Raw genomic sequence first — 23,007 nt, 5'->3', positions numbered from 1 at the left:
CCCCGTGGACGGCGCTTCCTGCAGTAAGTGACTGGGGAGCAGTAAAACGAAGGGGGATCGACGGGGACCAGGTGGGCTGAAGAGTCAGAGAGAGACGGTTTCAGGGGGCGATTCACCCCTGGGAGTGTGTGACCAGCGAGAAGGACTGTTGCAGTAACAGGGTCCTCCGGGGGATCGCAGCGAGCGGTCCCAGGGCAGAGGAGTCTGCAGCTCGACCCTGGCAGAGAGGGGTGACCTGAAGAAGGGCTGGCACACTAGGGGGCCCCCTGGAACAGTGGAAAGCGGAGAGCACAGGCCGGCGAGTGGCCAGCAGGAAGATGGATGCTAAACACCTTAAGAGCGACCTGGTGGAGCTGTGCAGGCAGAGGGGGCTGCGCATTGGGAGGCTCACCAAAGAACAGCTCATTGCCCAGCTGGAGGAGAGGGATCGCTTGGATGAACCGAGCCCTGTCCCTGAGAGAAGCCGCCCGGCGGATGCAGCGTGGGCCCCGGGGCCTGACATGGCTGGGAGGGGTCAGACTGCTGCCGAGGACATCCCGAGACCCTGCCTACCTATACCTAGGGGAGGGGTTGGGGGAAGCCCAGCGAATACCGAGGACACCCCGACCCCGGCGGCCAGCAGCGGATCGTCCCGGCGGAGCTCCCTGTCCCGGGAGAAGATGCGACTGGAATGTGAATGGGAGATAAGACTGAAAGAGCTCGAGTTAAGGCAGCAAGAACTGAAGCAGGAGCGGGACCAACGTCAGCATGAGCTGGAGCTGGCCAGGCTGAGGAGCAGTGGGGCCCCGGCTGCGGTGAGCGAGGGGGGACCCAAGACTGCAAAGAGCTTTGATCAGTGCTTCCTGGCCCAGCATAAGGAGGGGGAGGACATGGATACCTTCCTGACGGCCTTTGAGAATACCTGCGAGCTGCTCCAGGTTGACCCTGCAGAGAGGCTCCAGTTTCTCATTCCCTCACTGGACCCCACAGCCAGGGAGGTGTACAGCCGACTGAAAGGGGCGGAGACAGGGGACTACGAACTGTTCAAAAAGGCCCTGCTCCGCGAGTTTGGGCTGACCCCTGAGATGTGCTGGAAAAGGTTCCAGAGTCAGCGTAAAACCCGTGAGGTCACATACCTACAACTAGCCAACCGGGCACAGGGGTATGCCCGCAAGTAGACAGCTGGGGCCCAAACTATAGAGGACCTGCTTGACCTAGTCGTACTGGAGCACGTGTATGAGCAGTGCCCATCCGACCTGAGGCGATGGTTGATGGACCAAAAGCCACAGAACCCGCAGCATGCAGGCCAGCTGGCCGACGAGTTTGTGAACAGTCGGGCAGGGGATGACAGGGAGGAGTCCCAAAGGAACAGTCCCACCACAACGCAGAGCAAGAGTCACCATGGGACCTCCCAGCGAGGAAATACGGAAAACCCCCACCAAAGGGGAACATCCAGTGTCAGGTCCATCCGACCCACTCGAGGGGACCCACGGGACATGGGCTGCTACCACTGTGGCCAAAAAGGCCACATACGGTCCCAGTGCCCCAGGCTCAGGGACAGACTGAGCAGACCGAACCCACAGAGCGTTGACTGGGTAGAGACCCAGCCGGGCGAGAGGCAGCATTCCCAGGCAAGGGGGGCTGGCAGCGTACCACCTGCTAAGGAGGGAGGAGGGCTCCAGGCCAGCTCCTCTGGCTCCAGACTCAGGGTTTTTGGTTTATACGGTGGGCGCGGGGCTGTCCTTGCAGAGAGAGTACCTTGTTCCCCTGGAGGTGGATGGGAGGAAGGTCAATGGATATTGGGATACGGGCACAGAGGTGACGCTGGCCCGGCCCGAGGCGGTGGCCCCAGATCGGGTGGTGCCCGACACCTACCTGACCCTGACAGCGGTGGGTGGGACCCCAGTCAAAGTGCCCATGGTGACAGTACACCTGAAGTGGGGGGCCAAGGAGGGCCCCAAGGACGTGGGGGTACACCCGTATTTGCCCACTGCGGTGTTGATGGTGGGGGGACCTGGAGAACTGGCCAAGCAACCCCCAGGGTGCCCTGGTTGTGACCCGCAGTCAGAGCCGGCGAGGGGCACTGCGCCCTGGCCTCCGGGGGGGGGTGCCTTGCCTGAGGCGCAGGACCCTAACCTGGTGGGGAGGGAACGCCCAGGGACACGGCTCACGGAGGCTGCAGCTTCAGACCCAGCGGGCGAGAAAGAGCAGGTGGCCATCCCTGTCCCAGCTGCTGAGTTCCAGGCCGAGTTGCAGAGAGATCCCTCCTTGCGGAAGATAAGGGACCTGGCCGACCTCAATGCGGTACAGACCATGGGACGAGGTGGCCGGAAAAGGTTCCTGTGGGAGAAGGGGTTCCTGTACTGAGAATGGGCTCCCCCAGGGAAAATGGAGTCAGGGGGGATCAGGAGGCAGCTGGTGGTACCCCAGAAGTATCGCTGCCAGCTGCTGTGCCGGGCCCATGACATTCCCCTCGCAGGGCACCAGGGAACCTGGCGTACCCAGCAGAGGCTGCTACGGAGCTTTTACTGGCCTGGGGTCTTTGTTACTGTCCGACAGTACTGCGGATCCTGTGACCCCTGTCAGAGGGGGAGGAGGGCCCGGGACAAGGGGAAAACAGCTTTAGGACCCTTGCCCAGCATAGAGGAGCCTTTCCGGAGGGTGGCCAAGGTTAAAAGGGCGGCTCTGAACCAAGAGAGCCCAAAGCACAGACCTCCAGACTGGAGCGCTGGGAGAAGACCACAGCCCAGTTGGAACCCCAGAGGTATGGGGGTGGGAAAAGGGCACAGGCCGCATAAACCTTCCCACATGCGAACTGCGAGTGCCATCAAGCACCCCGACCGAAGGGGGGGCGTGAAACTGGAGGGGCCTGGTGTAATTCTCAGCAAGGAATGGGAGGGATGCGGGGGCATCCATGGGAACGGGGGTAGGTTCGAACTTCCCCGGGTCACTGGCTAAAGTGACCCCGCTCAGTTTGGTCTCGAAGGGGGGAGATGTGACAAACTGGGACTGTTCTTACTGTGGTCTGTGAATGCTGACAGGGGAGTGTGGCTAGGATAGTCTGCGTTGGGGGATGGGAGACTGATCGGAGAATACCTGAGCATGTAACATGAGAACCCAGGAAGGGGTTAGAGGCCAGGTGACACCTTGGCCCGGGAAACTGAACAAAGGCTGGGGGAGGGGTCGCTGAAGGAGAGGTTCAGAGCTGGCTGGTGGAATGGCTGGGAGGCAGATGGGGCTCTGACCTCGCAAGGGGCTGGGGTGCCCAGGGACCCCAATATGGACCTAACTGAGGGGGGCCCTGTTGTCTGTGCCTGCAAGACCTGTCTTGGACTGTATTCCTGTCATCCAAATAAACCTGCTTTACTGGCTGGCTGAGAGTCATTGGGAATCGCAGGAAGCCGGGGGTGCAGGGCCCTGAGTCCCCCACACTCCGTGACACCGCCTTCACAGGGACTGGTAGGGCGCCCCCCGTGGCTTGGAGCACTGGTCCCTGGAGCTGCCGCTGAAGACTTACAAGCCTCTGCTGCAGAAGCAGAGAAATGGAAATGTCTGTCCATTAGCACCCAAAGCCAGGTAGATGCCCTTAGGACGGGTACAGAGAGTTAAAGCAGCACTCGCAAATCTTACAGGAGCACATGAAAGAACAAGGAAAACAATGAAAAAGAAACCAGGTATTACAGGGAATGGTCAAAAAGTTCACATTAGAACAGGGGAGAGCCCCGCTGACCATAACCGCTGTAAATCCCTCATTAAACAACTGGAACAAACATTGGGATTTGCAAATAGATCAATGGCAGCAGTAACGTCAGGAGAAGGGACTTTTGAGACCCCAGAAGGGGGCAGACTTTTGGGACCCCCCTGGAGACTGGGAAGGGGGCATTTGGGTAGATTCCTCCTCCCAGGGCCAGAATGCCATTAAAACAGTTAACAACAGTGCCTGCTTCTGCCTCGGAGCTCCAGGCCATGGCAAAGTGGCTGGGGCTTTGAAAACGGAATTTGTTTTCTGGCTGGAGTGTTAATGTCTTTTTCTGGGGAAAGGGAGGATTTACACTCACAAGAAATGCACCACTTAGTGAGCATTTGTGCAGCCCCAAGTACCAAACACACTGTGGCAGAGACTGAGCGGGGTCTGCCCTGGTGGGAGCCAGGGCTGGTGGAACCCATTAGGCGACCTATGTGGTTGCCTAGGGCGCTAGCATTTGAGGGGCAGCATTTTGGGTCCTTCGGCGGCGGTCGGATCTTTGGCCGCCCCAGTCGCCGCCAGCACACACAACAAATAAGATTTTCTAGGGGTACCACAGTTGTCTCTGCAAGACACCTCACGTTTATAGCACCTTCCCTCTCATGCAAATCTGTACCAGCTTCAAACTCTGTGTCTGTGTCCATTGGTCCTTTGTGCTGCTTCCTTCTGAGTGTTGTCCCAATGCTGCAAAGAGGGTGTTTCCAAAAGAAGGTGCTGGCTTCTAATGAGGCCATCAATATGTCTGCTTGTCTTTAGAGAGCCCACTTGACACGTTTTATTGTCCTTGGGTCTGGCTCACAGCCCCTCTCCAACAGTTGAGGCTGTCTGGAGGTGCTGCCTTCCCTGCCTTGCTCATCCACACCTCATTCATTCAACAGGGCAATTGATTAAGAGTTGCGGGGGGGGGGGGGGGGGGAAGATCTTGTTCTACTGCTAGCAAAAAGAACAGGAGTACTTGTGGCACCTTAGAGACTAACACATTTATTTGAGCATAAGCTTCCATGGGCTAGAACCCACTTCATCAGATGCAAGATACAGACTAACACGGCTGCTACTCTGAAACCTGCTACCAAAAGACATTTTTCTTCTCTCTTATTCTATCCTTAGGGGCTATAACATTATACCAAGGGCAATACGACGTTTCTATATGAGGCTTTGATACAAAGTTTCATGAAAACCGAGGTCACACGTGGGTAGACCCACTACAAGGTTATGTGAAGAGGCACAATGTAAAGTCATATGAAAATGATCAGAGATTTATCTACACAAGGTCTTACAGGTGATGGGGGCCCAAGAACTACCCTTCAGGGCTTGGGGAAGTAGAACCAGAGTGCATAGAGCAAAGTGTGGAATTAACAATACAAGCAAATGTAACTAACAATACAAATGTATCAATAACAAAACTCAACAACAAAATGATTATCAGAGAACCTAACAAAAAATAACCTGATGCATTGGGGACCAAAGTCTTTTGGCCAGAGATGGATGCGATTGATACTTTGGTTGGAGATGGGGGAAGTAGAGAGAGGAAAAGGCATTTACCCTGTCTAGTGTAGTATCCCCTCTCTCTCCGGACCCAGTGCTAGCCCAGGACACCCACCACAGACAGACACGGACACTGAACACAGACTTTGTGGCGACACTATAACCGTGGTGTTTCTGTAACTCTTCAGCTGGTACCAGCTCTCCTGACGTTCCAGTTCAGAGCCTGAAAGCTGGAAGCGTAGAAACAAATTAGCACAGTGCTCCCACCAGGGCCGGTGCAAGGATGTTTCGCGCCCCAGGCGAAACTTCCACCTTGCGCCCCCTCCCCCTGAGCCCTGGGCAGCTCCCCACCCCCCCACCCTGAGGCGCCCACCCCTGCGGCAGCTCCCCCCCCCACCCTGAGGCGCCCACCCCTGCGGCAGCTCCCCCCCCCCCGAGGCACCCACCACCTCTGACTTTTATAGTTCGATGGCTACTGCAGCATCAAACTTGGGCCTCATTCTGTTTGTCAGTGTACCCAGTTATGGTGATGGTTTTAGTGTATTTCCCAATGATGATTCTGATTGTTTGCATTTGTGTTGCTATAGCTGGTGTTGTCAGTTGTCATGTTTTTAGTTCTATTCACCTGGTTATGATTGTTTGGTTTGTTTGCAACAGATCCTCTGCGCGCCCTACGACGACAACTCCTGTCGTGCTCACAGATCCTGGGAGCTGCCCAGGCAGCAGGTCATCCCCTAACCCTGCCCCCTGCGTTGGCTCGAACGCTCTGCACGGGCTGCTGGGTAACACACGGACTCCAAACTGAAACCACAGGCTGAGACCATGACCCAATACGTAGCTTTAAAACAGATACAGAAGATTTAGATGGTGACCACTCAAGAATTGTTCTTGAGAGGTCAAAAGGGGGACAATGTCGATAAATCTCTGCATTAACATCTTCACAGAACTTTCACGTGACTTTGTATTATGCCTCTATTTTCATACCACTTTGTATCAGAGCCTTATCTAGAAAACTTTGTCCTGAGCCTTGGGATAATGTTAAAAACATGGCTTTTTGCTCAGAGGAGAATAAGATCCCCCCCATCCCCGTCCCCGTTAATCACTTGCCCATTGGCTGAGCGAGGGGAAGGCGGGAGGCAGCACCTCCAGACAGCGGCACCCCTGGGAGAGGGGCTGGAGCCAGACCCCAGGACAAGAACACGGGGCCAGGGGGCTCATAGGGGCCAACTTTCTCCAGCGCTGGTGGATGCCCGCGCCCCCCCACCCCTCGCCCCCACCCTTTCCCCACCCCTGGCCCTGCCCCTGCCCCCGTTCCAACCCCATCCCCAAATTCTCCGCCCCCTCCCTGCCCCTATTGGACCTCTTCCCCAAATTCCCGCCCCAGCCCCGCCTCTTCCCCCTCCCTCCCTGCCCCGCGAATCAGCTGTTTCGCAACGCAAGCGCTGGGAGGGAGGGGGGAGACGCAGGATGCGGTGGTGCTGGAGGCGGAGCTGAGCGGGAGCAGGGGCGGGGCCACAGGGAGTGGCCGGTGGGTGATGAGCACCCACCAATGTTTTTCCATGGGTGCTCCCGCCCCAGGTTTTCACCTTTCCAAGTGTTGTGTGGCAGGCGGCGTCTCGCTGGCGCTTCCCTTCACATGGCTGTGACGGTGCTGCACGTGGGAGCTGGCTGAGGTCACTCAATCAGCAAACAGAACGGGGCACCAAACCCCAAATGCTGGTGGATCTTCCAATACTTAGATTTACCAACCAGCCTCTGTATTACCTCACTGGTTACTCAGAGTCCAACCAACGCAGTTCCCTTAAAGTGCCCAGCGTCCGGCCTCCGTCCAGACACACACGTCAGATATGATGAGGATTCCTGACAATCTGATCTCTTCCTATAAAAGAAAAGGTTCTTCCAACCCCAAAGGATCAGCCACACACCCAGGTTCAATTACAACTTAGATCTGACCCAAAATACACCCTATAGTCAATTCTTATTAACTAAACTAAAACGTATTAAAAAAGAAAAGGGAGAGAGTGTTGGTTAACAGATCAATATACAGACAGACTTGAATTCAATTCTTGAGGTTCAGACACAGCAGAGATGAGCTTGTCGTTGCCAAAAGTCCTTTTAGAAATAGTCCAGAGGTTATAGTCCAATGTCCATATTCAGGGTGGCTCCAGTCAGTGACTGGGGATCTCAATCCTTGTGGCTTAAGGTTTCCCCCTCTTGAAACCCAAAGCAGATCTGAGATGAAGCAGGATCGTGTCCCAGGGTCTTATACATTTCCAGCAGCCTTTCGGCCTGAGAAAACAATAGGCCTAATTCTCCTTCCAAACATCCTGGCAATTAGCACAGGGTCATTTATCCATTAAACAGTTCAGATCCAGGTTACCACAACCTTCAAAGAGACATAGAGACAATAATACTATTTCCCTCAAGTATCAACATAAATGTTAATATTCCTGTTTTGACCTTTGAATCAAAGCTCTAGCAATAGACCAGACTTGTTTGCTGACCCCACAAGCCCTGAGCACCCAGCTCCCGTCTACCTCTAACAACCCCGGCTGCATTTCCCAGCTCTGCTCATGAACAGATCTTCCGAACCAGTCGCTACAGTTGGGCCCTGGGTCAGGTCAGTCTGGGAGGTAATTAACTCTCTGGCCCTGTCACCTGTCAATGAGATATTCTATCACACTCCTAACGGCACAATGGCCCACGCCCATATCATAACCCTGCAGGAGCCATCTCCACCTCAGCTCGGCCAGGTCCCTCTGGGGGGCCGGGGGCTCAGACCCCAGTCCTGGGGCTCCTTCCAGTTCCCAGCCAGCTCCAAACTGCCCCCCAGATGTCTCACTCCCCCCCGGTCCCTCCCCCAGCCTTCGGCCAGTGTCCCCTGGCAGGGCCGGCTTTAGGCCGATTCAGCCGATTCCACTGAATCGGGCCCCGCGCCTAAGAGGGTCCCACAGCTGTCTACCCCACCCCCGCCCCCAGCTCACTTCCCCCTCCGCTCCTCCCCCTCCCCTGCTTCGCGCCAATCAGATGTTCGCGGGAAGTCTGAAAACAAGCGGTGGCGGGCGGCAGCAGGTAAGCTGGGGCGGGGGCGCAAGGAGGAGGGCTCTGGGGAGGCGCGGACCAGTCCAGCCCCAGCCCAAGCGGCACCGGTCCGGACACAAGCCCCGCGACTCCGGCTGGAACATGGCCCGATTCCTGGGGGCGGGGCTTGCCGGCAGGAATCGGGCTCCACTCTTCCTAGAGCCGGCACTGTCCCTTGGCTCCACCCCTGCCCGGTTCGGGTCACCTGCTCAGGTGTTGCCGCACCCCCCCATGCAGCTAGTCCCAGCCAACTCCCCTGCGACCCCCCCAGGCCAGTCCACCCCCTCCCTGCTGCGTCACACCAGCCCCCGGTCCTCCCAGCCTGCCCCCCACCCCTGTGTCGGGCCCCGCTCCCTGGTCCTCCCAACCCCCCCCGTGTGGGGCTCCACCCCCCTCCCTGCTCCATCACGGGGCCCAGGACTGGGGGCGCTGTGATGGGAAGGGGGGTCCACTGGCCCAGGACTGGGGGGGGGCTGTGAGCAGGTGAAGAGGGCCCAGGATTGGGGGGGCTGTGAGCCGGGGGAAGGGGGGGTCCCAGGTCTGGGGGGTCTGTGAGAAGGGGGGCCCAGGACTGGGGGGGGCTGTGAGTCGGAGGAAGGAGGGCCCAGGTCTGGGGGGGGGCTGTGAGAAGGGGGAAGGGGGGGCCAGGTCTGGGGGGGACTGAGATGGGGAAGGGGGGCAGGAGTAGGGGGGCTGTGAGCCGGGAGAAGGGGGGGCAGGACTGGGGGGGCTGTGAGCTGGGGGAAGGGGGGGCCCAGGACTGGGGGGGCAGGACTGGGGGGGGGCTGTGAGACATGGGAAAGGTGGGGGCCCAGGACTGGGGGGGCTGTGAGCTGGGGGAAGGGGGGGCCAGGTCTGGGGGGGGCTGTGAGCCGGGGGGAGGGGTGGGCAGGTCTGGGGGGGCTGTGAGCTGGGGGAAGGGGGGTCCACCGGCCCAGGACTGCTGGGGTGGCTCCGTTGCCCCTTTAAGCGAGTCCCTCCCAGCCCCAGCCCTGGGCGGGTCTGGCTCAGTCCCAGCTGGGCCCTGCAGGAAGCAACTGGTAGGTTTGTGGAGCGGGGGCCCAGCCCTGGGGGGCAGCAGCGGGAGGGGGCGCCCAGCCCAGCGAGGGGAGGTGTGGGGGGCTCTGAGGTCAGGGCTGGGGATTGCCCCCAAACACCCCCCTCCCCCGCAAACCTGAGTCACTGCTTCGATGGTCACCAGGCAACCCCGGGGCTAGTACTGGGGGGACCCTGACACTGGTGCACTGGGGGGGCGGTCCTGGCACGGGCACCCCGGGCACGGGACAGGGGAGGGGTCGGCCCTGGTGCAGGTGCCCCGAGAGTGTGATATTGGGGGGGGGGTCCTGGCGCGGGCGCCCCAGGTGCAGGATGGGGGGGTCAGCCCCGGCGCAGGTTCCCCGAGAGTGTGATATTGGGGGGGGGGTCCTGGCGCGGGCGCCCCAGGTGCAGGATGGGGGGGTCAGCCCCGGCGCGGGTGCCCCGAGAGTGTGATATTGGTGGGGGGGGTCCTGGCGCGGGCGCCCCAGCTGCAGGATGGGGGGGTCAGCCCTGGCGCGCGTGCCCCGAGAGTGTGATATTGGGGGGGGGGTCCTGGCGCGGGCGGGGCCCTGCTGCAGAGGGTTCTGGGAACGTGGCTGGGTGTTGGTTGCTGTGTTTGCTCTGGGATTAGGGCTGTAAAGTGGGCGGGTTCTCGCCAGAGGGGAAATTCTGGGCGGGGGGGCGGAGATCCTAGTGTGGGTGCCTGGGGCCGTGGGTCAGGTCCGATCGGGGCTGGCAGGGAGCCGCGAGCGGGGCCCTGGTGCAGAGGGTTCTGGGAACGCGGCTGGGCCGGTCGCTCCATTTGCGTTGGGATTGGGGGCTGGGTTGGGGCTGATCCGGGGGCTGCTAATTCCCACCCCCCCCAGCCGACATGGCCGAGGAGTCCATCATCCGCATCCCCCCGCACCACTACATCCACGTGCTGGACCAGAACTCCAACGTGACCCGCGTGGAGGTGGGGCCGCAGACCTACATCCGCCAGGACAATGAACGGTGAGGGGCGCCGGAGCTGGGGCAGGCCTGGGCCGGGGGGCAGAGGGATTGTGCTGCTTGGGATGGGATGGGATGGGGAGAGGCCAGGGGGCGGGGTGTATGGGGGCTGGGGGGTCACAGGGTCGGTTCCCAGCACCCCCATGATGTGTTCCCCCCACCCCGCAGGGTCGTCTTTCCCCCCGCCAAGATGGTGACGGTGCCCCCCCGGCACTACTGCGCGGTGCTGAACCCTGTGCTGCGGGCGCCGGGCGCCGGGGTGCAGTTCGATGCCTCGGGGCAGGCGCTGCTACGGCACGCGGACCTGGAGATCCGGCTCAGCCAGCCCCCCTTCCCCCTCTACCCGGGAGAGGAGATCCAGCAGGTAACGCCCAGCCCCAGGCGGGCCCAGAGCCAGCGCGCCCCCGAGCCTCGCCCTGACCCCCCTCTCCCCCCAGGGGATCACGGCCCTGCAGGTGGTGCTGCCGGACACCGCCCTGCACCTCAAGGCCCTGCTGGATTTTGAGGACGACCAGGGGGAGAAGTACGTGGCTGGGGACGAATTCCTCTTTGAGGGGCCAGGTGAGTGGGCTGGGCTGGGGGCTGGGGCGGAGCCCGGCCGGCCACAGCTAACGCCAGCCTCCCGCAGGCACCTACATCCCGCGCACCGAGGTGGAGGTGGTGGAAATCAGCCAGGCGACCGTCATCCGCCACAACCAGGCCATCCGGCTCCGGGCCCGCAAGGAGTGTACGGACCGGGAGGGGACCCGGCGCGTCACAGGTACCCCCCCCCCCCGGCCTGCCGCGCCCCTCATTCCTGACCCACAGCCCCCCTGCCCTTCCCCCACCCCCTCTCACTCCCGACCCGCAGCCCCCTGCCCTGCCCGCACCCCCCCAGACTGCTGCGCTCCTCACTCCCGACCCACAGCCCCCTGCCCTGCCCGCACCCCCCCAGACTGCTGCGCTCCTCACTCCCAACCCACAGCCCCCCTGCCCTTCCCCCACCCCCTCTCACTCCCGACCCGCAGCCCCCTGCCCTGCCCGCACCCCCCCAGACTGCTGCGCTCCTCACTCCTGACCCACAGCCCCCTGCCCTGCCCGCACCCCCCCAGACTGCTGCGCTCCTCACTCCCAACCCACAGCCCCCCTGCCCTTCCCCCCCCCCCTCTCACTCCTGACCCGCAGCCCCCCTGCTAGCCCAGCCCTGAGCTCCCCCCCAGTTCTGCTGGTGCCCCTCACTCCCGACCCGCAGTCCCTGTCAGCCCAGCCCTGCCCCCCCCGGCCTGCTGGCGCCCCTCACTCCCGAACCGCAGCCCCCTGCTAGCCCAGCCCTGCGCCCCCCAGCTCTGCCGGTGCCCGTCACTCCCCACGTGTAGCCATGTTTCTCTCCCCCCCAGGTGAGGAGTGGCTGGTGAAGCGAGTGGGTGCGTATCTCCCTGGCGTGTTTGAGGAGGTGGTTGACATTGTGGATGCTTTTCTGCTGACAGAAAAGGTGAGTGGAGGGGTGGGCAAGGGGTGCTGGTGGCAGTCGATGTGTGATCTGCACTGTGTGTGTGTTCTGCACTGGTGTGTGTGTGTGCGCGATCTGCACTGGGGTGGGTGGGGGTGCTGGGGTGGGAAGGACAGGCTGGGGCTGGGTTCCCAACTCGGGGGAGGAGCTCCCTTGATGTGAGGTGGCCTCCTTATCGGCTGAGGGGGTGGGACTGAGGTTGGAGGGTTCCCAGCCCCGGTGGGGGGACAGGATGAGATTGGGGCATGGAGCTGTCTGGGAGCGGAGGGGATGGGAGAGTCCAGGGTCAGGAGGGAGTGAAATGGATCTGGTCCGGGGCGGGGAGGAAAATGGGGGAAGCTGGATGTGAGCTAGGGGGGAAGGAGTGGTGTGGGGTCGACCCCATGGACAAAGGGAAAATGTGGGGGACCGTGGGGAAGAGGGGGGTCTTGGGCAGGGGAGAGTAGGTGGACATGGGGTGGAGTCGGGGGTCCTTGAGGAAGGAGGGAATAGCCAGGACCCAGCTCCCCTCATGCCGACGGCCGTGTTCCCCTTTCCCCCGTAGAGGGCGCTGCATCTCCGCGCCACCAAGACCTTCCGGGACCCGCAGGACACGGTGCGCCGGACAGGGGAGGAGTGGCTGGTGACGCTAGCGCAGAGCGAGGCCTACATCCCGGACGTCTACGAGGAGGTGGTGGGCATTGTGGACATCACCACACTGAGCAGCCGCCAGTACTGCGTGGTGTGCGACCCCGTGGGGCCCGACGGCAAGCCGCAGCTGGGCCAGGAGAAGGTGATCAAGGTATAGTGGCCACGTGTGTCCGTGACAATCTGGTACTAGTGTGAACTCCGGGGCCACGTGTCCTGTAGGAAATACGGTAGCACTTGTTGTACTGTGTGTATGGTCAGGTATGGCTCTGGTAAGGCTGCATAGCTCCTGGGGCGCATTTATTCCACTAAATGTGGTAGTGCTGTGGGGCATGTGTATTCTACTAAGCATGGGTCACTTATATTCTAGTAAATATAGTACAACTGTATCCTGAGGAATCTTTATGCTAGTGCATATTATGTTGGGGGGACGCTTGTGTCAGTAACTATGGAAATGATGGGTATCTCGTTGGGCGTATTTACACCATTATATATGGTAACTATATCTTGTAGGGACATATTTATCCTAGTACATAGGGTAACCAAATATTATTGGTACAGGTTTATTCTAACATATACGGTAGTTTTGTTTCTCTGATATAACTACAGCACCCCTATGTATAGCTGTGGGGCACGTTTATGCTAGTAATTATGGTAATGATGTGCCTCTATGGGATGTCATAGTTACCTTTCTAATTACCGCCTTCTTGTAGCCTCCTGTATCCTAGGAAGTACGGTAACCGAATGGGACCCAGAAGGGCTGCGTCTACCGTAATTAGTAGAAATAAAGCGACAGCTGTGGCTAGACTGCGATGGTTAACCTAGGAGCCAGCTACCGTATATACCAGAATATATCTGCAGTTATAGATGGTGGGGGCGGGGAGTGGCTGTTGCCAGGTCGTAGGCTACAGCTGGAGGCGGGGGGGGGGGGGTACCGTATTACCCAGGGTATAGGAGCAGATGGTTACTGTATTTCCACTTTGGAAGGGGGGTTACTGTAATTCCTAGACTATAGGCAAGAGCTTACTGTATTTTCTAGGCTATATGGCGAATAATAGAAGCAGCAGCTCCTCACCTTAGAGCCGGGTGGGTCTAACCGTATTTTGCAGACTACCTGGGCAGGTGTTGCCTTGTTTCTACGGCAATAAGTGGGAAAAGGAATAAAATATTCATTGAGGCATGGTCTTGCCGTATTTTCTAGTTTATATGCACAGTAACTGATATTACCATATTACCTAGACTACATGCCCATACATGCGCCCCATATTTCTTGGGTACTGTGGAAATTCTCACGGAGCCCCCCCCCCGCCCCCATTCATTGCTCCAGGGGGAGAAGTCGTTCTTCCTCCAGCCAGGGGAGTCTCTGAAGGACGGGATCCAGGACATCTACATCCTCTCGGAGGACGAAGGGCTGCTGCTGCGGGCCCTGAGCAAGCTGGAGGACTTGGATGAGGTGGGGGAAGCTCAGGGTGGGGCTGCGGGTCGGGAGTGAGGGGCACCGGCAGAGCTGGGGGGCGGGGGCAGGGCTGGGCTAGGAGGGGGCTGCGGGTCGGGAGTGAGGGGCACCGGCAGAGCTGGAGGGGGGGCAGGGCTGGGCTGGCAGGGGCTGCAGGTCGGGAGTGAGGGGCACTGGCAGAGCTGGGGGGGCAGGGCTGGGCTGGCAGGGGCTGCGGGTCGGGAGTGAGGGGCACTGGCAGAGCTGGGGGGGCAGGGCTGGGCTGGCAGGGGCTGCGGGTCGGGAGTGAGGGGCACCGGGAGAGCTGCGGGGGCAGGCGGCTGCGGGTCGGGAGCGAGGGGCACTGGGATCTCTGCCACCCGCAGGATGGTGGTGAGCTGCACCGGAAGCCGGGCGATCGCTGGATTATCTGGGGGCCCCGGGAGTACGTGCCGCCGGCAGAGGTGGAGGTGCTGGAGCGGCGCTGTACCATCCTCCTGGGCGAGAACGAGGGGGTCTACGTGCGTGACAACAAGACAGGCAAGGTGAGCGGGGCCCCAAACCCTGCCCCCCAGCCTCCCGCAGTGCCCCATATTGTTGTACTTTAAGTACTGCACAGGATCTTTTCAGGGGGAATAAGGCAAAACACCACATTTATTAGTAATACATGTATTTATTAACACTGTATCATATGCATATAATATATATATATATATATATTACACTCATGCACTCACACGTTGCTCCTCTTAACTGCACTGGCCAGGTGAGTTAGATGGGGGAGGGGGTGGAGCCGGGCTTCTGCCGATCCAGATCGATGCTCCCATGTTGACAAGACGAGACCCGGGGTCCTCTGCAAGACACCTCACTTTTATAGCAGCTTCCCTCTCATGCAAATCTATACCAGATTCAAACTCTGTGTCTGTGTCCATTGGTTCTTTGTGCTGCTTCCTTCTGGGTGTTGTCCCAATGCTGCAAAGAGGGTGTTCCCAAAAGAAGGTGCTGGCTCCTAACCCCCCCCCCCCCCCCCCAGGCCATCAGTATATCTGCTTGTCTTTAATGAGCCCACTTGACACGTTTTATTGTCCTGGGGTCTGGCTCCCAGCCCCTCTCCAAGGGTTCAGGCTGTCTGGAGGTGCTGCCTTCCATGCCTTGCTCATCCACACCTCATTCATTCAACAGGGCAATTGATTAAGAGTGTGTGTGGGGGGGAGAGCTCTTGTTCTACTGCTAGCAAAAAGACATTTTTCTTCTCTCTTATTCTATCCTTAATAGGGGCTATAACATTATACCAAGGGCAATGCAAAGTTTCTATATGAGGCTTTGATATAAAGTTTCATGAAAACAGAGGTCACACGTGGGTAGACCCACCACAAGGTTATATGAAGAGGCACAATGTAAAGTCATATGAAAATTATCAGAGATTTATCTACAATATCCCTGCCCCCCACTGCTCCTGGCCTGCCCCACTCACCACCAGTGCCCCATACCCCTGCCCCCCATGGGCTCCTGAGCCCCCCATTGACTCCCCCCTCTCCCCAGGTGCGGGCGGTGATCGGTCACACCTACAAGATGACGCAGGATGAGGAGCTATGGGATAAGGAGCTGCCCCCCACTGTGGAGGCCCTGCTGTCCTCGGGCCGGGACCCCGTGGCCGACCGCTTCAGGGGGCCCCCCCAAGAAGGTGAGGACCGGCCCCGCAACATGTCGCGGGTGGTGAGTTACCGGGTGCCCCACAACGCTGCTGTGCAGGTGTACGACTACCAGGAGCGGAAGTCCAGGTGAGCAGGGGGCGGGCGGGGGGGACTCGGGGCGGGGTGTTGTACTTAAAGTACTGCACGGGATCTTTTCAGGGGGAATAAGGCAAAACACCACTTTTATTAGTAATACAGGTATTCATTAACACTGTATTATATGCATATGATAGATCTATAATCACAATCATATACACACACACACTCTCACACACACACACCGTCTTGTTGTTATTACCAACTAGTTGCTCCCCTTAACTGCACTGGCCAGGCGAGTTAGATGGGGGAGGGGTGGAGCCGGGCTTCTGCCGATCCGGATGGATGCTCCGATGGTGACAAGATGAGACCCGGGGTCCTGTGCAAAACACCTCACGTTTATAGCAGCTTCCCTCTCATGCAAACTCTGTGTCTGTGTCCATTGGTCCTTTGTGCTGCTTCCTTTGGGTGTTGTCCCAATGCTGCAAAGGGGGGGTTCCCAAAAGAAGGTGCTGGCTCCTAACCCCCGAGGCCATCAATATGTCTGCCTGTCTTTAATGAGCCCACTTGACACGTTTTATTGTCCTTGGGCCTGGCTCCCAGCCCCTCTCCAAGGGTTCAGGCTGTCTGGAGGTGCTGCCTTCCACCTTCCTCATCCACACCTCGGTCATTCAACAGGGCAATTGATTAAGAGTGGGGGGGAAGATCCTGTTCTACTCCCAGCAAAAAGACATTTTTCTTCTCTCTTATTCTATCCTTAATAGGGGCTATAACATTATACCAAGGGCAATGCAAAGTTTCTATATGAGGCTTTGATACAAAGTTTCATGAAAACTGAGGTCACACGTGGGTAGACCCACCACAAGGTTATGTGAAGAGGCACAATGTGAAGTCATATGAAAACGATCAGAGATTTATCTACGGGGGGGGCTGGATGCATCTCATGGGGCTCCCTCCCCCGGCGTGTGGGGTCACCTTCCCCTCCCCCGCAGGGTGGTGCTGGGCCCGGAGCTGGTTCTGCTGGGCCCGGACGAGCAGTTCACGGTGCTCAGCTTGTCGGGGGGGCGGCCCAAGACCCCCCACAGCCGCCGCTCACTCTGCCTGCTGCTGGGCCCCGACTTCTGCACCGACATCGTCACCATCGAGACGGCCGACCACGCCCGGCTGCAGCTCCAGCTGGCCTACAACTGGTGAGGGGCTGGGTGGGAGGGGCAGCACGGGGGTGTCACAGGCCCTGTCAGGGGCCCCCCACCCCAGCCTGCTCTTGGCTGGCCCGGCCGGAGCCCAAGCACTGCCCCGATCTCGGGGTCTCCAGGCCACTCTTGGGGGCCCTGCCCCTGGGCCCAGCGCTGGCCCTTCCCTGCCGTCTGCCTGGGGCGGGGGGGCTGGGGAGTGGGGGGGCAGAGGTTGCAGGGAGGGGGACTGAGGAGGCCTGTTCCCCAGCCCCCCAACCGCGCTGTCCCCCCCAGGCACTTCGAGGTGCCGTCGCCCCCCGACCCCCCAGCGCTCTCCCGGCTCTTCAGTGTCCCGGACTTCGTGGGAGACGCCTGCAAAGCGCTGGCCTCCCGCATCCGCGGGGCCGTGGCCTCCGTCAGCTTCGACGACTTCCACAAGGTACGGGGGCCCCCCCTCGCAGCCCCCCCCCCCGGCCTGCCTCCTCCCGGCTCAGCCCTGGGCTCCCACGCCCCGAACCCCCTGGGGTGCATCCTGGAGCTGGGCCCCCGTCCGCCGCTTCCCGGGAGGGTCCCTGGGCTGGCCGCGCGTCTGGGTCCCATGGTTGTACCTGCCAGGCTGGCGGCGGGGGAATATGGGGGTTCTGGGTGCTCCCCCAGCGTCCCACAATCCACCCCTGCCCCCAGAACTCGAACCGGATCATCTGCTCGGCCGTGTTCGGCTTCGACGCGGAGCTGCAGGTGCGGAGCTGCCTGCGCTTCCCCCAGAACGGGCTGGTGGTGAGCAGCGTGGACATCCAGAGCGTGGAGCCGGTGGACCAGCGCACGCGGGACGCGCTGCAGAGGAGTGTCCAGTTGGCCATCGAGATCACCACCAACTCCCAGGAGGCGGCCGCCAGGTACGGGCTCCCCCGGGGCCGGTTCCCCCCCAGCCCTGCCCCAGCCCCCCTCACCCCAGCCCGTCTCCCCCAGGCACGAGGCCGAGCGGCTGGAACAGGAGGCCCGGGGGCGGCTGGAGCGGCAGAAAATCCTGGACCAGGCGGAGGCTGAGCGAGCCCGGAAGGAGCTGCTGGAGCTGGAGGCACTGAGGTGGGGGGAACCGGGGGGGCGATGGGGGGTCAGGGGAAGGTTGGCCAGCTGCCAGGGGCGGGATCTGCTGGGGCCAGGGGCGGGATCAGGGGGTCACAGGGGCTCAGTGTCAAGGGACAGGATCGGGGGGAGTCTGTGGCCAGGGGAGGGATCGGGGGATTCTGGGGGTGGGATTGGGGGGAGATCTGGGGGGGATCCGGGAGACCGGGGGGCGGACGTGGGGGTCTGTGACTCTCTCCGGCCCCTCCCAGCGCGGCAGTGGAGAGCGCTGGTGCGGCGCGGGCCGAGGCCCAGTCCAAGGCGGAGGCGGCGCGGATCGCGGGGGAGGCGGCTGTGGAACAGGCCAAGCTGAAGGCGGAGGCAGCCGCCATTGAGACAGTGAGTGGGCGGGGCTGGGGGAGCCTGGGGAGGGGGCGTGGCCCGGCGGGAGGTCCCTGGGGGAGGAGGCGGGGCAGGGCCCGGTGGGAGGGTGGGAGGGCAGGTCCCTGAGGGAGGAGGGTGGGTGCAGCCTGGTGGGAGGGCGGGTCCCCAGGGGAGGAGGGGGCGGGGCCCGGTGGGAGGGCGGGGCCCCGGGGGAGGAGGTGGGGGGTCCCAGGGGAGGAGGGGGCGGGGCCCGGTGGGAGGGCGGGGCCCCGGGGGAGGAGGTGGGGGGTCCCAGGGGAGGAGGGGGTGGGGCCTGGTGGCAGGGCGGGGTCCCTGGGGAGGAGGTGGGGGGTCCCTGGGGGAGGAGGGTGGGTGTGGCCCAGTGGGTGGGCGGGGCCCCAGGGGAGGAGGGGGTGGGGCCCGGTGGCAGGGCAGGTCCCCGAGGGAGGAGGTGGGGGCGGGGCCCAGTGGCAGGGCGGGGCCCTGGGGGAGGAGGTGGGGCCCGGTGGCGGGGCGGGGTCCCGGGGGAGGAGGTGGGGGGCCCCAGGGGAGCAGGGGGCGGGGCCCTGGGGCAGGAGGTGGGGGGGCCCGGTGGCAGGGCGGGGCCCCGGGGGAGGACTCAGAGCTCCCCCTGAGCCTGTCCCCCCCCGGTGGCGCAGGAGTCGGAGCTGGCGCGGCTGTGCCAGGCGCGGGAGCAGGAGCTGCGCTTCGCCCGGGCGCAGGGCGAGCAGGAGGCGGCGCGGGCCCAGCTGCTGGCCGAGGTGGAGGTGAAGAAGTTCCAGCAGGTGACGGAAGCCATCGGGCCCGAGACCCTGCGGGACATCGCGCTGGCCGGGCCGGAGCTGCAGGTGGGCCGGGGGCGGGGCTTAGAGCAGGGTGGGGGAGGGGGTTAGGGGCGGGGCCTGGGCAATCACTGGTGGCATGGGTGGGGCTAAGGCGGGGCTTGCTGTAGGGATGGAGTGGGCAGGGTAGGGTTGGGAGGGTTCTGGGGGTGGGGCCCAGGAGGGGTGGAGCTTACACGGGTGGGGGAGGGGCTGGGGGCGGGGTCTCACTCACTCCCTCACTCCCCCCCCATTTCCCCCCAGGTGAAGCTGCTGAAGGGCCTAGGTCTCCAGTCGGCCCTCATCACCGACGGCTCCTCCCCCATCAACCTCTTCTCCACGGCGGGGGGGCTGCTGGGCATCCTGCCCAGGCCCCCCCCGGGGCCCCAGGAGTGAGGGCCCCGCCCCCCATGGAAACGGGACCCCAGTGTGCCTTACAGTCTGCAATAAAGATGGCAGCCGACGTGGTGGGTCGTGGCTGATGGGGGCGGGGTCTGGGCTCAGCGGGGACTGTGATGTTAGCCTGATCTAGGGAGGGTTTGTTCGATTGATTTAATTCATCACTTTAATTTTATTTGTAATTAATTTGAATGTTGCAGGGGAGTTTTACTGGGACTGCCTGCATGGGAGTGGGAGACTCTCCTTTGTTGTACTCAAAGTACTATACGGGATCTTTTCAGGGGGAATAAGGCAAAACACCACATTTATTAGTAATATAGGTATCAATTAATACTCTATGATATGCATATGAGATATATCACAGTCATGCACACACACACACACACTCACTCTCTCCATCTTGCTGTTGTTACCAACTAGTTGCTCCCCTTAACTGCACTGGCCAGGTGAGTTAGATGGGGGAGGGGTGGAGCCGGGTCCATGCTCTGATGCTGACAAGATGAGACCCGGGGTCCTTCTGCAAGATACCTCACCTTTATAGCAGCTTCCCTCTCATGCAAATCTAGACCAGATTCAAAATCTGGGTCTGTGGCTGTTGGTCTTTGTGCTGCTTTTCTCCAGGTGGTGTCCCAATGCTGCTCCAAGAGGGGGTTTGCTAAAGAAGGTGCTGGCTTCTACTCCCTGAGGCCCTCAATATGTCTGCTCTTCTTTATTGGGCCCACTTGACGACTTGTATTGTCCTTTGCTCTGGCTCCCAGCCCCTCTCCAACTGTTGTAGCTGTCTGGAGGTGGGTGTCTTCCAAGCCTCACTCACTCAGACCTCATTCAGTCAATAGGGCAATTGATTACTACGTGGGGGGGGAAGATCTTATTCTACTTCTAGCAAAAAGGCACATGTTTCTTTTACTTTAACTAGACTATCCTTAGGGGCTAGAACATTTGATACAAAGTTTTCTACCAATTTTCTATATCGGAATCTAATACAAAGTTGTATGAAAATAGAGGCACAAGGCCAAGTCATATGAAATACAAAATAATATCATGCAAGATGCAATGTCATAAAGATTTATAAAGATCGTTAAATACAGAGATTTCTCTACACCTCGAGGGACAATGCCTGAGCCCAGGAGGTGGTGGGGCCAGGTGCCACCTGCCTGGGACACTAGGCAAAGGTTGGGGGAGGAGCCAGGGGGGTCAGTTTGGAGCTGGCTGGGAACTGGAGGGAGACCCAGGGTTGGGGTCTGAGCCCCCTGCCCCCCAGAGGGACCTGGCTGAGGGATCCTGGTTGTACCCACAAGCCCTGGTCTGGATTTTCCTGTCAGCCAATAAACCTCCCGGTCTGCTGGCTGAGAGTCCCATGGAATCACAGGAAGTGAGGGTGCAGGGCCCTGACTCCCCCACTCCATGACAACTGGTGGTAGCGGTGGGATCTACTTCACCCCGTGGACGGCGCTTCCTGCAGTAAGTGACTGGGGAGCAGTGACCAAAGGAGGATTGCCGGGGACCAGGTGTGGTGAAGAGTCAGCCAGCAACAGGCTCAGGGCGGAGAAGCTGAGGCGGTGACCTGGAAACGGGCTGATACACGGGGAACCAGCACCCAGGCTGGCAAGGGGCCGGCGAGGGGATGTATGTGAAGCGCCTTAAGGGCGACCTGGTGGAGCTGTCCATTCAGAGGGGGCTGCGCAGTGGGAGGCTCACCAAAGAACAGCTCATTGCCCAGCTGGAGGAGGGGGATCGCTCGGAGGAGCCGGTCCCTGTCTCTGAGGGAAGCCGCCCGGCAGATGCAGCGCAGGCACCAGGGTCTGTCCAAGCGGGGAGGGGTCAGAGAGGGCTTCCCAAGCCCCCCCTTCCTAGGCCTAGGGATTGTACTTAGCGCCCTGCCCGGGCTCTTTTTGGGGGGGGAGACAAACGACACATTGATTGGTAACACACGTATCAATCCACACGGTATCACCTGCATATGAGACATATCACACACACACACACACACATACAGGCGCGCGCTCTCTCTCGGGCGTGCACACACACACACGCTCTCTTTCATGTGCGGGCGCACACACACACACACACATGCTCTCATGCATGTGCACACACACACACACACTCCGGCTTGTTGTCCCCCATTAGTTGCTCCCCATAACGTCACTGGCAGGTGAGTTCGATGGGGGGGTGGAGCCGGATTGTCGCTCCCGTGTTGACAAGATGAGACCGGGGGCCTCTGCCCGACACCTCACATTTATCGCCGCTTTGCGCTCACGCAAATCTGCACCAGCCGCAAAATCTGTGTGTGGCCGTTGGGCCTTCATGCTGCGTCTCTCCAGGGGGGTCCCGCTGCTGTTCGGCTTGCTCCTAACCCCCGAGGCCGCCAACGTGTCTGAGCTTCAGTGAGCCCCCGGGCCCCGTGTTCTGTCCTGGGGTCTGGCTCCAGCCCCTCCCCAGGGGTGCTGCTGTCTGGAGGTACTGCCTCCCGCCTTCCTCAGCCGCCCCTGGCTCAGCCAACGGGCAAGTGATGGACGGGGACCGGGGGATCTTATTCTCCTCTGAGCAAAAAGCCATTTTCCTTCGACCTGAACTGTCCGTCGGGGCGATAACATTGTACCCGGGCTCAGTGCAAAGTTCCCGTAGCAAAGGCCTTGACCCAAAGTTGCTGGAAACCAGAGTCACGCATGGACGGACCCAGCACAAAGTCACAGGAAAGTTACGCGACGCTGCTTAATGCAGAGATTTATCTACCCTGCCTGGTGCACCCTGCCCGGCCCTGCCCGGCGCCCCCTCCCTGCCTGGTGCCCCCTGCAGGTACCTGGAGAACACACCCAGCAGGGGTCGCCAGCTAGACTTAGGTTCACCTTCCTCATGCGCGGCAGCAAGCGAGAGTCCCTGACAGTGAGTCCAGAGAACCCAGGCATCCGGGCTCCCAGCACCATTCCCCTCTCAGAGCCGGGAGAGAACCCAGGAGTCCTGGCTCCCAGCCCCCACCCCACCCTCTCTTCTCTCCCCCTGGCAACGCCACCCTGCACTTGTATCCCCACTTCCAAGCCCTGCAGGATTTTAAAGGTGAGGGAACTCCTCACCTCAGTACTTGGGGAGCTGGGCTCCATGGGGCATGAAAGGGGACCCCAGAGCCCCCCATTTCTTCAGCTGTTGTCAGAGTGGGGGAGTTGTTTGTGTCCCCTTGGGGGCCTCTGCTGGGCCCCCCGCCCCTCCAGGGATGTTGAGTGCCCCTCCCCTTGGAGGTCTGGGGCGGGGTGTCTGACCCCTTCCCCCCAGGGCTCTGGGAGTACCTGGCGCTGAGAACTGCCCCTCTAAGCAGAAGCACTTCCCCCCCCCCCCCCGCCCCGGTGACCTTCCTGGACAGGCTGGGGCTGGGGCTGGGGCACGGGGACAGCGCCCCCCTCTGGTTTGGTGAGACCCCGGGGGAGGGGCGGGGCTGCAAGGGAGGGGGCAGGGGTAGAGTAACCAGATGTCCTGATTTTATAGGGACAGTCCTGATTTTTGGATCTTTTTCTTATACAGGCTCCTATTACCCCCCACCCCTGTCCCGATTTTTCACACTTGCTGTCTGGA

General features: G+C 60.7%; 1 protein-coding gene across 2 annotated transcripts; it reads left to right on the top strand.

Annotated features, from left to right (window-relative positions):
• Positions 1-20,493, top strand: LOC128829645 (major vault protein-like). Of its 2 annotated transcripts, none has more exons than XM_054015121.1 (17): positions 1-23; positions 10,195-10,321; positions 10,487-10,682; positions 10,756-10,879; positions 10,947-11,078; positions 11,695-11,789; positions 12,352-12,588; positions 13,762-13,887; positions 14,256-14,414; positions 15,412-15,650; positions 16,592-16,789; positions 17,069-17,213; positions 17,459-17,670; positions 17,744-17,860; positions 18,112-18,238; positions 18,883-19,071; positions 19,309-20,493. In XM_054015121.1, the coding sequence occupies exons 2-17, from the start codon at positions 10,200-10,202 to the stop codon at positions 19,438-19,440; spliced, it is 2,550 nt and encodes an 849-aa protein (XP_053871096.1). In that variant the 5' UTR covers positions 1-23; positions 10,195-10,199; the 3' UTR covers positions 19,441-20,493. The 2 variants fall into 2 exon arrangements, with proteins under 2 accessions (XP_053871096.1, XP_053871095.1); XM_054015120.1 differs by lacking the exon at positions 1-23 and adding an exon at positions 9,249-9,330.
• Positions 20,494-23,007: the final 2,514 nt, after the last annotated feature.

The sequence above is a fragment of the Malaclemys terrapin genome, unplaced genomic scaffold, assembly GCF_027887155.1.
Source record: "Malaclemys terrapin pileata isolate rMalTer1 unplaced genomic scaffold, rMalTer1.hap1 H_1, whole genome shotgun sequence".
NCBI classification, from domain to species: Eukaryota; Metazoa; Chordata; order Testudines; family Emydidae; genus Malaclemys; species Malaclemys terrapin.
The sequence above is the reverse complement of the archived record's forward strand: the minus strand, read 5'-3'. Positions and strand labels throughout refer to the sequence as shown.

Bases quoted from the DNA above. Each gene is read 5' to 3' on its own strand.
- LOC128829645 (XM_054015121.1), top strand. From the start codon at position 10,200: ATGGCCGAGGAGTCCATCATCCGCATCCCCCCGCACCACTACATCCAC. The intron at 10,322-10,486 runs GTGAGGGGCGCC...CCCACCCCGCAG, and splicing joins ATCCGCCAGGACAATGAACG to GGTCGTCTTTCCCCCCGCCA. The intron at 11,079-11,694 runs GTACCCCCCCCC...TCTCCCCCCCAG, and splicing joins GGGGACCCGGCGCGTCACAG to GTGAGGAGTGGCTGGTGAAG.